Source organism: Cyprinodon variegatus, unplaced genomic scaffold, assembly GCF_000732505.1.
Source record: "Cyprinodon variegatus isolate N-32 unplaced genomic scaffold, C_variegatus-1.0 Scaffold829, whole genome shotgun sequence".
Taxonomy (NCBI): Eukaryota; Metazoa; Chordata; class Actinopteri; order Cyprinodontiformes; family Cyprinodontidae; genus Cyprinodon; species Cyprinodon variegatus.
This window is the reverse complement of record NW_015151282.1, coordinates 247,418-262,586: the sequence shown is the minus strand read 5'-3', so window position 1 is coordinate 262,586 and position 15,169 is coordinate 247,418. Positions and strand designations below refer to the sequence as shown.

Here is a 15,169-nt window from a genome sequence, read left to right as displayed (position 1 = left end):
AGAAAACTCCATGAAACAAATCGTTTTGTTAATCCATACTTTATTAATGAATAATAAAATCATTTTTGCATTTCTCATCCAGAGAATATAATGTGCGCTTTAATAAATTAATTTCAAAGAAATAATAATGTTAACATTATCAAGCTTTAAGGCCAGCTGTGTAATAAATTACTGTTCAAGCCATAGATCAGTTTTTAAGAATTTTTGGCCATTGAAGTCGTAAAGTCTTAAAGCCAGATGGCTTAATGGAACTGGATGTCCAGTCCAAAATGAGCAGTTGGATTTCAATACAATCAAATATAATATGTTGTAGGCATTGAGTGGAAATAAACGCAATCTATGAGCAGAAAAGGCACCTTTAAATAATTACAGACTGCAAAATATAACATGTTGTCATGGGAAGTACAGCCTCATTATTTTCTTTCATCCATAATTCCTTTGGCCTGTAGGGTTTTCCATATGCAGCCACATTTTTAAAGCAACAAATCAGTTCCAAAATCATGCAGCTATGAACATCAAATATCACATCACCAGGCCCATCGATTCACTAGAAACTGTGCTGTTTAATATGAAAATGTATTTCTTTCTCTCTCTTTTTTTTGCCACAACAAGTTATTTTATGGATGAAAGCATATTGAAGAAAATCACATAAATGTTAACTGTTAGCATTTTTCTGAAAATAATACTTGCTATAACTCTCAGTGTTAAATTATTAGCAATCTGCTTTCTAAACAGGGGCTAAAGCAGAAAAAGAAAATCACAATATCAATGAAGGAAATAATTGATGGAAACGTATATTTTAAGTGTGACAAAATGAATCAAAATAAAAAATAAAATGTAGAAGAAACAAAAATGGCTGAAATCTTTTGTGGATCACTTAAGAAACAGATTTGAAGAGAAAAAATACATTAAATATTTTTTTTAAAGCCTGCAAGTGAACCTACAGTAATTTCACTTTAACAGTTTTACAATTCCCTATTTTTTCCATATTTATACAATTAATCTTAAAGGACATCAGCTTATTTTTGAAAATGTTCTTAAATTTTTCAGTTTGACGTCTCCATACAATTTTACTGTTGAACGCTTGCAATTAAAAAATATAAAATTAGGGTAGAGAGTAAACACAAAATATGCATGTAGCATTAAAAACAGCACATTCTTCCCAACAACACACCTCCTTCACTTGTTGTTTAAACTGAAGCTTTCATCAGCACAGCAGCTTTTTACTCTGTCTTTGGCAGGAAAAAGAAACACAGATCCCAGTGATGTGTTGTATGCACTTGTGTTGATGTAGTAAGCTGTCAATAAAATTATACAGTGTCAAAATATTCCAAATTAGAACAAAAAAAAAAAAATGCTCAAACAGGAAAAAATGAGTATGTATGTTTAGCTTTAAGGCTTTGGGGAAACACTTAACTGTGCAGAAACATACTGTATCTTGTAACTGTGTCTTTGAATAATATTAACAGCTGCAAACATGCAGCTTCTCATGCATGATTGTGGAGGTCTTTGCTAAATCAGCATCAAAATTATTAGCACATGATTCACCAGATGCAAACACAGGAGGAGGTCATTGGGACTTGAAGCAGCTGTAGAATATCGTCTCACTATTATATAATTAATGCATCTCAGGGTATATTTCTGATAACATGTGTGTTAAAGGAAGTGATATGTGTACGGAAAGAAATTAAGAGATTTAATACTAAAGACAAACAATCAATGAAAAGAACATGGTTTGTCTTTTCCTAAAGAAAAATGATCAAATTGATCAATTATACAAAACAAAGTGAGTCTGAGTTTTTGTTCTAGTTGGCTCATCTACCATATTTAGTGCTCGTGATTACTGGTTATACTTGTATCTGTTCATCACTAGTTTTAAGGGTGAACATTGTCTCAAGCAGACCCAGTTTTTTTTAATTTATTTTTATATTTAAGTTGTCTCTTTTTCTCTCCTTCAACTGAAAAAAATCATGCATTTTTGTTTAAGTTGAGGTCCAAATTGATTAATTAAAAAAGTTAAATATTCACACGTGAAGAGCCACATAATTTACTTACATCATCTATACTGTCATTTTTCTCACCTCAAGAGAAGCAGATTTTTTTCAAAACTTAAATCCTTATTTTGTAAGATTATGATAGAAAAAAAGGGGGGGGGGGGAGTGCATTTTCTTCTGAAAGATTCCTAGGTCAGGTGCCTTGCATAAGTATTCACATCCCTTTAACTCTTTCACAGTTTTTTTTCACACAATAACCATAAACATCAATGCATTTTACTGAAAATTTACATGATGATGAAATTAAGAAGTTTCTGACATGCTCTGACGTGCATGGCGCTCATCACCCCAAAGACATACTAATTGTGCCAGAATATTGCAGAGATTATTTTCCCCAGCAGAGGTGTGGAAGATGGTCAGAGGATAAGGCTGCTTCCTCTTTTAATAGATTTTTTTTTTTACCACCATAAAAATGTTTCAAATTGAACAAAAAAATCATGTCAGACAAAGATTGTAAGGGTAAATACAAAACAATGACTTCAATGAATATGTGAGAAAAGCTATTCCAGCCAAATAAGCTGTGTGGTTAATAACGTTTTTTGTGGAAAAAATCCAAACCACCAGAGCTGATTGCTCCTTGACCTACAGAAATAACTAACATAGAACCTGTTTGACTGGATGAAATATGTTTAGAGTATTCAAAGAGTAACACTTTAGGTCCCCATCTATAGAATTGTAAGAATAGACGTGAAACCTACCAGACTGGAAAGGGTTACAAAACAACTTCTACTGTAAGACTCTGGGACTCTAGTGAACAATAATAAAATCCATTAAATGATGGTAAGAGCAGTGAACCTTCTCAGGGGGGCTTAGTTTATTGATTTCACTCAAAGAGTGAATCAACAGCTCATCTAGGAGGTCCCAAAAGAACCAATAACAAAACAGACTGTTAAAAAAAAAAAGAACATCTTACAGACAGTTGAACATGGTAGTGGTAGGCTGGTGCTCTGGGACTTGAATTGTCCGGCTCTTGGTTTGTTTGCTTAAGCATCACCAAATTAAGCAACAGAAAAGCTCCAAGATTGGTGATTCAAAGCACACCAGGAAGTTGATTTCTGAATGAAACGACAAAACAAAAAGAATCTCTGGACTTAAATCCAACTAAAAAGCTTTACCATGAGCTTAAACATTGAAACTCTCAAATGTGGCTGAATTAAAATATTTCGGGAAAAACAAAACAAACTGAATTCTTTCACAGCAAAAATTATTGATACAGATGCTCAATGGAAGTTGCTTTTGGGTCAGAACAAGCAGTGCTGGTTTAAGTTAAACTTTCATAAAGGATAGCTTTTTTTTACCTTATGAAATCTAAATGTGACTTTTTGAATTTACTCTATGTCTGATATTAACATTTGGTTGACAAGCATTTGAAACAGACACATACAGGTCCAAGGAGTGTCTATAATTTTGCAAGGTGCTGAATATAATTTTTGTCCTTTTTTGCGCTGGAAAAACAATCTAGAAATAAGTAAAAATTTCTTAAATTAATTGTATTTACCCTTAATTTGAGGATGTAAATGAGATAGATTACCAATGGAACGAGTAGTTTATTTCTTAAAATAAGATAATTAGATAATATGCACTTGAAGTAAGACAATGCAATTATTTTTTCTTATTTTAAGTATTAATTGTCTTTTTCCATTGGTAAAATGTCTTTTTTACCTCCTCAATCCAAGAACAAATGCACTTATTTTAACAAAAAATAACTTATCTGTGTGTATGTGTGTAACATAAACACAGCTGTTGGCATTCACAGTCGCACATTCTTTTATCCTACTGGATGCAAACATTTAGGTGCCATATAAAAGTGTGTTGGTGGATATAACTGGTATGTAAATGATCATAATCATGTAACACAAGGTCTACAAAAAAAAAAACATTGTTTGTAGATGTATAAATTCAAAATTCAGAGCATCTGCATGGTGCCCTATATAAATATCTTTAAAAGTGGCGTTGGCCACAGTATGTGTATACATACAGTTTGCCGTTTGTGCTCACACCAACTGTAAGTGTGAAGATTGACTGAGGAACTCAGAGTTTCCCTTTGAAAGAGGTACATCCTCCTCTTCTGTTTGTAAAATGTCAGACTGGCTGCTGTCCGGTCCTTGGGACAGAAAGTTATAAGCTGTCGGCTTACGCTCACTAATGAAGAGCTCTGTTCCGTCCCAGTTGCTGAGGTCGCTATGGCCGTTCCCGCGCTCGCTGTCGTTGCTGCTACTGCTGCTGTTGTTGAGTGCGGAGGAGAGGCCGGGGGCACGTTTGGTTAAAGGCTGGTTGATATTTTGCGCAGAGAGGGATTTCCCTAGACTGCCGGCCCAGTCTGCAGACCTCCTTTCTGAGTTAGATGAGAGCAGCAGCCAGGGGTTAACCTCAAGGCTCAAATGCCTTCTCCAGACTCCTTCGGATTTCAGGCCGGACTTCTTGCGCAGCTGCACCTTACCTGGAGCAAACTCTGCCTCCCTGCCCCCATCAGCATCATCCTCAGCACTACATCCTACAACAACAGTAGGGCCCAGACTTTGCTCATCTGCTCCTACTTCATCTCTCAAATGATCTGAGACTGGTTCGGCGGGGCATCGGAGGTTTGATGGGTGTACCACAGGGGGAAGCTGGAGGGTAAAACTCCCACTTGATGATGGTGGAGGTGGTAGATCTGGAAAGTGGGGCTTTTTGGAAGGGGTGTTGAGGGTTGGGTAAGGGCTGTCTGGGGGTAGCAGAGGGGAAGGGGACAGAGAGGCGGTGGAGGGTGGGTAAGATGGAGGCGCAGAGTCCGGAGGGCCGTCATCGTCAGCGGGTGGCAGGATGAGCCGCAAGCCTCTTGGGTTGGCGCTATGTGAACGGTGTATCCCGCCGCCTCCATTGTCTCCTCGAACTCTAACGTTATCGCCCCTCTGGGGGGAGGATGGGTAGTCTAGGTTGTGGTGCTGGTGATTATCCAGCTCAAACAGAGGCAGAGAGGAGAGGGAGAGCCCTGAGGGACCTTTCTGTAGAACTTGGCGGTAAACGTCAAGCAAAGAATCCAACTTGGTTTCGATAGAGGAAACCTTAATGCAAAAAACAATAACATTATGCAGTGAACATATAAGTAAAGAATGTTAAGCATGTCACTTTCAAAAATCTTCATGTAATAACAAAACTAATCACCTCTCAAGGACAAGTTTTTCCTGAATAACAGGTCTGAGATTACAGTAAATGCAAACCAAGTCAGCAGGCTGAAACAGTTCACCTCCTTACATTTAGTAATACACCGTCTTTACTCTGATGGGAAAAAAATGACTCACTGCAGTTTGCTCGTACAGCTTAAAAATGGGGCATGAGACAAAAAAAAAATTGTCTAAAACTATTTGGAAACAATGTTTAAACTCAACTAGCCTTAAAAAAAACATCTGGGTGTGTTAAGCAGTTTAGAATGATGGGAATGATATTATTCCAAGTAACAGGACGCCAAAGGTCCCATGGTGGCCAAAAAAACTCATCCCATTGGCACAGAGTGTTATTTACTAGTGAAAATGAGGGACAAGTACACATATTTCAAATAATTACTTATGGATCTATCTAAAAAAAAAAAATTTAAAAATTAAAACGGCCAAGCTTTTTACTAGTTTCCTCTTCTGACACTTAAGGTAATTCTATCAGGATTAAAATGTCTGAACAGCCTGTTTGAATTAACTTTGAGCCTTTTTTGTGCAGTATGTATATAATCAAGCATTTTTTGTGCTTTTCTTCTGTGTCTTAAGATTTGAAAGTAGATCAAATTGTTTCAAAAAAATGTATTTTGTATTCTCTTTGTAAAAACACACCTGTCGTTCTACTTTACACACGCGTCCAAGCATACTCATGCCCTCCAAAGAGTCTCCATCGTGGTGCAGTTTGTCTCTTGGTTTCTTATCCACAGCAATCTGCCCTTTTCCCAAAATCTGATCCACCCTAGTAGACACACAAACATGACAGATGATAAGGCTCTAATCTTTATTAAACGATATGATCTAAAACATCAGGTCATGTAGGAGTAAGTCTGAGTTAGCCATCAAAGGGTTGCAGCACATGTCAGACAATTTGCAAGACAAAGCACAGAATGTGTTCCCAGCCTTGGTCATGTATAAACTGTAAACCATTTTCAGAATCAGAATCAGACATACTTTAATAACCCCTGAGGGAAATTACAATTACATTTATGGAGATTTATTGTGCCAGAGAAAATAAAAATTACCCCAATGTTTGGTCTTCAAATATAAACCTGAACAATGTTGGATGCATTTGTTTTTATTCTATTTTATCTGATACAAGTAATTATTATATGGTCCACCAGTGAACATATCAATCATAAAATCGATATGGCTGCTGTGACAGCTTCAGAACTAAAAATGCACATGGCCTCAAACACGCCTTCATTAATTAAAAATGAAGTGGTGGCAGCATCACAATGCGGAAAAGGTTTTGTCTGACAAGCTGTTCAAAGCTCAAGGAAAGAAAGATGGACCTAAATCCAGAACAATCCCAAACTTAATCCTAAATCTAGAACAATCCCAAACAGCAACCCATCAGAGACAACAGTGAGATTAAAACTGAGATGATGTAAGATCTAATTACAAATCAAAATCAGTTGATTATTGATGGGTTTTTTTTCTATATGTCCTCCAACTAATATGACTTACTGCAAGCTATTTTGGGAGAAAGAATAACAATTCAGAGCCTACTTTTATCAAAGTGATAGTTACCCACTCAAACAATATCTGCAGTTATAATTCGAGTTAAAAGTTCTGAAATCTATGTAGAATTTCCTTAATTCTCACAAGTACAATCTACTATGTGTTGCTCTTTAACATATTCATAACAACCCCCCCCCCCCCAAAAAAAAATATTTTTTTATTTTCTTCTCAAACATGACACAATTTTAAAAAATTAAATTAAATTGTATTTTTTTCAAGGATTTTAAATTTTGATGCACTGTGTTGTTTCAGGAGCTTAACACAGTTACAATGTTTTAAAAATAAATCCTTAAGCAATAAATAAATTCAGGGAAGGCTTTACTGCTGCAGTTATTTAGTTAGTGAGGTTAATGTGCACATCGAGCGGTTCACACCCAATATCTCAGAATGTTCTTGTCCTTTGGATGAATAGCAAAGACATATAACATAAATTATCCTGATTTGGCAACAATAACTGGGAAAACTGAACCTTAAAAATATAAAGTATGGTAGATGGATCCAGGCATCACCTAAAAGATAAAGTGCAATTTTTATGCATTTCTTTAGATATTAAGTTTATATATGCATGTCAGGTATTTAAGCATTATCAAAAAATGAATCTCAAGACTTAATCTTTTTTCCCATTTCACAGACAGATATTGGCAAAGTTATTTCTCCAAATGGCAAAGAAAAAGGAAAAATTGAGCCATAAATCTATTGTTCTTTTCGGGACACGTTCAAGCTCTGAAAATGTAATTTGTGTCAATCAAAGCTGAAGCATAAATTTAAAGACTTCTTACTCTGTGATCTTCACATTCTGTCCCACAGAGGCACAGCAGACTGAAAGTTCAATGTGATCTAAATTTCTGTAAATAAGCTATTTTCATCCATTTTGTGAAATACTTTACAATTATTTTTTCTTCACTGTCTGACATTAGATCAGACTAAACCACCTCCATTTCAGGTTAGTTAGGATTACATAAATTATTTTCTAAATGCCAGAATGATAAGACTCTTTTACTGTAGGAGACCATTGTACAGTTTCTTAGTAAATTTATTTATTTTTTTTTTGACTAACATGAGTTTGCAGGAATTTTAGCCCATTCCTCCTGACAGAACTGTTCGCTCAGACTTGTCTTTGCCTTAGATTGGTGTTATGGTCACTCCAAAACACTGACTTTCTTGGTATTTAGCCGTTATATCTAATTTGCCATTTTTCTTTCAAAAACCGATTTTTGCCCATGTTTATCATTTTAAGCTAATATCCCCGAATCATGCTTCACTTTTTCCACCTATTTAAGGGATCCCGTTCAGATCAGTCCCTCTTGCATCAAAACCTCCAACCATCATGATGCCTTTGGTGTTGGAATGGCTTTTTCAGACCAACCTTTTAGCCATGTTGGTACTAAAACTATTTTGTTGGATTCCCTTCAAAGGAGATCTACTCTAATTGTCTTCTCTGAAGGGGCCACAAAGATGAGGGATGACCAACCCCACCCAGGACATCATCTTTATAGAAAAAATCCATCTGGTGAATAGAAAATATTACCATCCAGGCCCAACAGACATTTTTCTTATGGCTGTAACGAAACATGTGCTCCAGTGACACATATACATACATACATACATTACTAACAACAGTAAAAAAAAAAAGGACTATCACAAATTTTTTTTGCACCAATGCTAACTGAGACTGCTAATTTAACAACCTACCATAATTATATCTACATGCCATTGTGGCTACTTTAAAAAGAATTAAACTAGGTGTAGGTGTAGGTGTTATCCTATACAATGAGAATAGCGCTTCCCCTAACCCTATAATAAAAAAAATAAAGTAATAAAAAAATAAAAAAACAGTCACTGTTTGTCTGTTTGGCCTTTTGCAAACAGAAATAAGATACCTTACTGACCTTAAACAAACAAGTCTAGTGTAGTTTAACAACAGACCATGAGAAAAGCATGTTGTACATGTCTCTATATGCAGAAAAAATTTATTTAAGGTTCAAGTTTCCATTAAAACTTAAGTTTTCTGATTGCACATTTGCGCAGAAGTTGTCAAGGATAGGCTTTGCATCATCAGCTCCCTGAAGTGGGCAAACCAGAAAAAACTGGGCTTACTGGAAAGAGAGCGATCTGTTTCTACTTCAGCTGTCATATGAAAACTTAAGCAGAGTTTTCATGAACACACAACACTCTTTTGTCCTTTTCACGGGAAGCTTAAATGAAACTGAAACTACCAATACGAGTAAATAAAAAAAGGGATAGGTGCTGGGTGTAGACATTACAAAAAACATTAAACTAGTTACTGTGCAACCAAAAAAAAAAAAACTAACAAAAAAACAAGCAAGCTTAAAAAGACAAACCCTTTTGATTGCAGATATCAGGACCAGATTACAGTGTCCTTAACATGCCAGCACATTAGCATGTGTTTGCATCAGCTCTGACTTCATTTGGTTAGAAAAGTTTTCTCTGCACCGATTTTACTCAGCGCAGCATCTAAATATTTAAATTAAGATATATTTTCAGTTGAAGCTCTAAATTAGCTGCTACATTAATCTATAAAAACACCTGTCCTGGTTTCCTGCCTTGAATTGAACAATTTTCACTGCTGGAGACTAATACTTTAAACATGCAGTATGATGTTTCTGAGGAGTCCAAATGAGGACTTGACTTCCCAGTATACCTATTTTCATTAAGTGTAAAACATTAAGGCATAAACCATAAGCTAGTGAAAACCCCACTGCATAACAGGCATCAATAAGATAGCTCGCCATCCAGTAATTTAATTTTGAAACAGCCATCCATCTTCTCCTACTTATACCATAAAGGTCACAGTGGGGCCTTGCATATCTCAAGCAGTCTGCAGGCGAGAGGCGGGGTACACTCTGGACTAGTCATCAGTGTGTCACAGGGTAACACAGAGAGACATGCACACACCCACACTCACACTTAAGAACAATTTAGAGAAGTCAATTAAACTAACAGTCGTAATGTTGGACTGTAGGAGGAGGCTGGAGTACCCAGAGAGAACCCACGCATGTACAGGGAGAACATGCAAACTTTTTGCAGAATCACCCCGGGCTGGGAATCAAACCCAGAGTCATACTGAGGCATAACAGAGGCAACAGTGCTACAAACTAATCCACCGTGCAGGCCAAAATTCAAACAAAAACAGACTTTTACATTAGAAGATCAGAAGAGCAAAGGTTTAAGTTCAAGGTGCTATGAAAAATGCTGCCAAAAACAGACCGTTTTTGAAAATCTCATATGTATAGGACATGTTCTTTTTTGCGAACAAGAACACAGAAACAGAGCACACCCTTGATTTCTTTAAGTAACAAATGAACAGGCAAAAAAAATAAATAAAAGAAAATAGAAAACTTAAGAGTTTATCATTTGAACTTGTTCAGTCTAAGCAGTAGGGGTGGGCAATATAAACCAGCGTTTCATCGTAATCTTTTAACTGCACTGAGAAAAATTATTTTAATTGTACTAACACTTTTTCTTTGTGGCTAAAGGCTGGGTCAGTTTATTTTAGGACCAAGTGCTTTAGAGCAAATTGAAGGATCAGGAAAATCATACAAAAAGTCTGAGCCCCACAAAAACAAATGCTTAAAATCAAGGCCAGTGTCAAAAAGCCAACAGTTCCAATCAAGTCCAATATAACATGACTTATTTGACTATAAAGCTGGTTACTGAGAGAACATGACAGAAGGATGGACATCAGCCAATAAACATTAAACTAAATCAAAAAGAGTGTTAATTACAAAAAAAATCCAGTTTCTATTTACTTTAGAATTGTATGTCAATCTCTTCCTAATAATTAATGAAAAAACCTTTAAAGACATTACAGCAATGAAACTTTTAACATAGTTGATTGCCAGATTTTTGCATTGACTCCACCTTTATTATAGTTTGCTGAATCTAACCGCAAAACGAAAACTAAAATTAGGGAAACAATTTTGTTAATTGGAATTTTAAAAATCTGCAACTAAAAAGGGTAAAACTATTACTAAAACTGTACTAAAACTAACTTATAAATCCTAAATCTAAATCCAAGCACCCTCTGTGATTTTTTTTTTTTTACGAGTCAGTTTAAGTTTGCTGTTTTACATATATAAATAACTTTATGAAAACAATACTCTGAATATTTTAAATCCTGCACCTGTAAATTAACCCAAGAGTGAAAAAAACAGAAAAAAAAATACTAGGACAAATAAAAGAAAATCTAAGCACTAGCAAAAATAATGTTAACTAATAAAAAAATGACCCAAATCTTTAGTTCCAACAACAGATATCCATCAGTGGAAGAAATCTTTCCAATAGCAAAAGTAACCTCTATCTAACAGCAGATTTTGGGTTGCAAACAATTTTAGTCTATTTTTGTCACAACAGAAAGAATAATTTCTACTTTATTTGCTTTCACCATTGTGAGAAAAAATTATACAATAATTGCCCATCCCTACTGATCACTGCCCTCTGATAAACGTCACTCCATAAAAAGTCGCGCCTCTCTGATAAAAGTTATACTTATTTTATTTGTCATATCAGTAGCTATACAATTAGAATTTCCAAACAATGTCCACCGATAGATAAATGAAATCCATAAATAAAAAATCTGCAGAAATAAGAACAAGCCAAATCTGGGTCAACCTGCACTTTATCTGCAGACATTTCTTCACATGTCACAGAGGAAATTGAATTCCTTTCAGCAAGTATGGTGGCAGGTTAAAACAAAACCTACTTTATTCTAATAAGTGTTGTTTGACCCAAGATACATGCGGCCATGTTAAGAAGGAAGCCATTGCATAAACGATCAGGGCAGAGGAACTCTAACCCAGCAGCTGACTGCTTCCTCCGGGTCTGGCTGTAACTTAAATGCAGAGAGGGAGAAGAAAACGTCTTGACACGGCCTCTTAATGGCCTTGGAGGGGGGCCCACTACTGAATCCAGTCTGGGAGAAAGAAAAGACACTTGACATGGAGATAGAGAAATAGAAACACTCTGATTAGGTAGGTTTGGTGAGAAAGGATTTCTTGCTGTAATAAAGCGATTTAATTTGCAATGCACCCATGAAAAGAGATAACAGGTTAGTGAACAGCTGATGAAGCATTATCAGTAGGTTTTTTGTTAATAATATACTAAAATTTATAAATAGAGCATACATTGCTCTTGAAAACTGTAAGGATTGCTGGTGAAGACATCGATCCAAAGGCCAACTGGTAGTTTTGGAGGGAAACCATGAAGATTCCTTTTCAAATGTACTACAAGGAAAAATTTAAGATGCTTCTTAAATGCTACATAATCTTTAATTGCTCCCTTGACCCAAATGGCACTAAGATGAAGCTCTTCCACATTTTTATCCTCTATGTACAATGGAGGTTCTATGATGCTGTGGGCCTGTTTCTCCTTCAAAGGCCCTGAAAACCTGGAAAAAAGGTGCAGAGCTTCATAAACATTTGAAAATACCAGGACATTCTCACTTGATGGAGACCTTTCTGCACCACATAGCCAAAGTGACGTTGGCATACTGAAAATACTTGGGTGCCATCTAGTGGTCGGAGTTCCATTAACTTACTAGTTTAGTTTATATGGGTATCAAAAAAAAGCCTATGTTTATGTTATTTTGTACTTTCTTTGTTCAAGTTAAATAAGTAATTTAAAAAGAAGTTAGGCAACAAAAACAGTTTATAATGCAATACTAGTGAACAAGGTAATTTGTTTCAGAAAAATGTCAGTATCCCATTGATCGGTCTTTCAAAAAAAAAAAATAAATAATCCAAAATGTATGGCTGCACTAAAACTGCCACCTGAATACTGAAATCTTTTGAAAATATTCAGGCTTTAAAAGCTCTCTGATCACCAAAAGGGGATTATGCTACATATTTGTAGTAATGCAAGATTTAATAAATGTTGTACCCATGAAAAAAAACAAAAACAAAAAAACAGACTCAAGCTGTCTTTAAGTGGGATTTTCTCCAGAGGAAAAAATATTCTGAATTTTCAAAATGTCTAGAATGACATCATACCTTTTCTGTAAAGGATATGATTTTTAAATACGTAAGCAGAGTGAGAAAAAATATAATTTAAAAAGTCAAAGTTGAGCAAAAATAGTATTCATTAAATAAGAGTATAACAGTTAAATGAAACGAAAACCCCAAAGTGTGGAGAAAGTGTGTATTCTAGTGTTTTTTCCAGAGTGTCCTGACCTTGTCTGAAGGCTCTTGATGCGGCAGAGCATGTCCAGGTGTCCAGCAGAATACTGCTCAATAACATCCTTCACATCATATGGACGCAGAGTCTCCTTAAACTTCTTCTTAGCAACATGAAATTTCATGATCCTTAACAAATACAGAGAACACATAAAATCATGTTTAAATTAGACCCATGAACACAAATGCTTTAAGAACACAGATGAACAGTGTACATGGGAAATACATGAGGTAATAAAATTAAATAATAATATAAATGATTGCAACTGCTAAAACAAACCAGTAGATGGCGGTACTGTAACAGCTTGAAACCATCATTTGGGGATCATTTTCTTCCCTTATTTTATTAGATTAAAAACATAGGTAATGTGGTAATACTAATGTGGTCATAGCTTTGTAACATGCGGCTTTAAAGCATCAATTTTACTAACATTTTTCTTCAGATTGGGATTAATCTTAATGTTTGGAAATTACCATGACAGATTCCCTTCTTCAATCTAAAACATGTGTACAAGGCAGCTAATAATTAGGGGGATGGCCCTTCTAAGCTTAAATTGTTAGAGCTCATCACTAAAGATAAGCCATCAAAATGTGAATAAAAGCATATTTTCATATGTTTTTATTTGCACTTTGATGGTGGAAAACAAGAAACCAGTTTGCCCTTTTCCATCAATTACTTTGAAGGACTAAAAAGAGACAAAAAACATTTTACATTTTATATACAAAATGTAAAAAGAAAATGATTGTAGAAAAAAAAATAAATGTCTCATTCACAAAACATTCACACATAAAATCTACTTTCATCTATTTGTTGAACGTAGGCACTGATAAGTTAACAATATTGATGGAGGGAAGAAAATCTATGTTCTTTGCTGATGTCAATTCCCGGTTGGTTTCTGCTTGATTCCAGTTGTCTGTTTGGTTCACAGTTTTAATGGAAACACCCCGAGATAAATGACCCGCTGCAATAATAGACCTAACGGGGATGGGATTTCCAGTCCTCAACCTGAAACCCTGGGAAAGAGCTGGGTTCTGGCAACCTATGGAGGGGGCATGCTGAGTAGAAGTCAGAAGATAGAGGTGCAGTTTGTGCATCTGTGGATTCATTTCTTAAAGCAAAGAAGGTTAGAATCAAATGACTTTAGTAATGTTGCTTTTTAAAGCCACACTAATAACTTCTTCTCAGGCTGCTCTCTCTGCCAGACCAAAAAAATGGGGATGTTTCTTTGTAAGGAACACATCTTGTAAAGGATATTTTAACTTGCCTTTTTTTTTTTTTATAATGATCAGTAGAGGAGTTGGGCTAATTCAACACTTCTCACTTTTGATGTGTTGCTTAAAGATGGTTGGGATTAAACAAACTATCTCTTTTAAAATAAGCTAGCATTTGTACTGTCAATAACCCAGACTAATTAAAGCTCTACAGGTTATTACCAGTGTCTCATTAAGGGAGTGGCTGACACAATCCTGGACAGGACCCCAAACGATAAACTGGAACTGGACCAGGATATCTGTATGGTTTATAGTTCTTTACAAAGACATCAAGAAACCAACTTAAAGGTTTAAAAGAAGGTGTGGTGAAACAGAAAAAAAAGAAAAATATTTAAATTCAAATACTAAAACTGGAATGTCACTAACTAAATCTAAATTGAAGGATCAGTGTTTTTTATGCAAACAAAATGAATGTTATTTGTTTACAGCCGGATCAAAAGTGATATTGTCCAACAGCCTAATTTAAGCATACTTTTGTACGTATCTATGCTTACCTGACAGCTCTGATGACAACCTTCAAGGGAGCGGAAAGATCCTCAACAGTTACGTCACAATGGCAACCTTTCTCATCAAAGGAATCATCTGTGGTCATGCCTGTGTCTACTGAAAGACAGGAGCACTGATTCATCATCAATGGAGGGCCGTAGCAAATTATTTCCAGCCTTTAAACTCATCAAACATATTTTTCAGTGTGAGTCTCTACAGGAGACGTCAATATTATTTTTTAAAGCTGATACTATTTGGCTTAAGGGAGGTGAAAATTTATGTTCTGCCTGGATGGGAACATGAGGAATGAGAAAGATTTTGCCAACTGGACTATGTAAGGTCTGTCTGTCTGTCTGTCTGCCTGCCTGCCTGCCTGCCTGCCTATCTATCTATCTATCTATCTATCTATCTATCTATCTATCTATCTATCTATCTATCTATCTATCTATCTATCTAT

At 35.6% G+C, this 15,169-nt stretch overlaps 1 protein-coding gene across 8 annotated transcripts in view; it reads right to left on the bottom strand.

Moving 5' to 3' along the window:
• Positions 1-1,065: 1,065 nt before the first annotated feature.
• The window catches only part of LOC107098990 (potassium voltage-gated channel subfamily KQT member 5-like), a 170,223-nt gene continuing 156,119 nt past the window's right edge, over positions 1,066-15,169 (bottom strand). For 3 of the 8 annotated variants that reach the window (XM_015396908.1, XM_015396906.1, XM_015396909.1), the window contains 5 exons: positions 14,721-14,829; positions 12,952-13,083; positions 11,580-11,696; positions 5,855-5,981; positions 1,066-5,098 (listed from right to left, as the gene is read on the bottom strand). In XM_015396908.1, coding sequence (XP_015252394.1) covers positions 4,049-5,098; positions 5,855-5,981; positions 11,580-11,696; positions 12,952-13,083; positions 14,721-14,829 — 1,535 coding nt within the window. In that variant the 3' untranslated portion in view covers positions 1,066-4,048. The remainder of the gene's footprint in view (positions 5,099-5,854; positions 5,982-11,579; positions 11,697-12,951; positions 13,084-14,720; positions 14,830-15,169) is intronic. The other 5 variants (XM_015396914.1, XM_015396910.1, XM_015396913.1 and 2 more) reach the window with 3 other exon arrangements.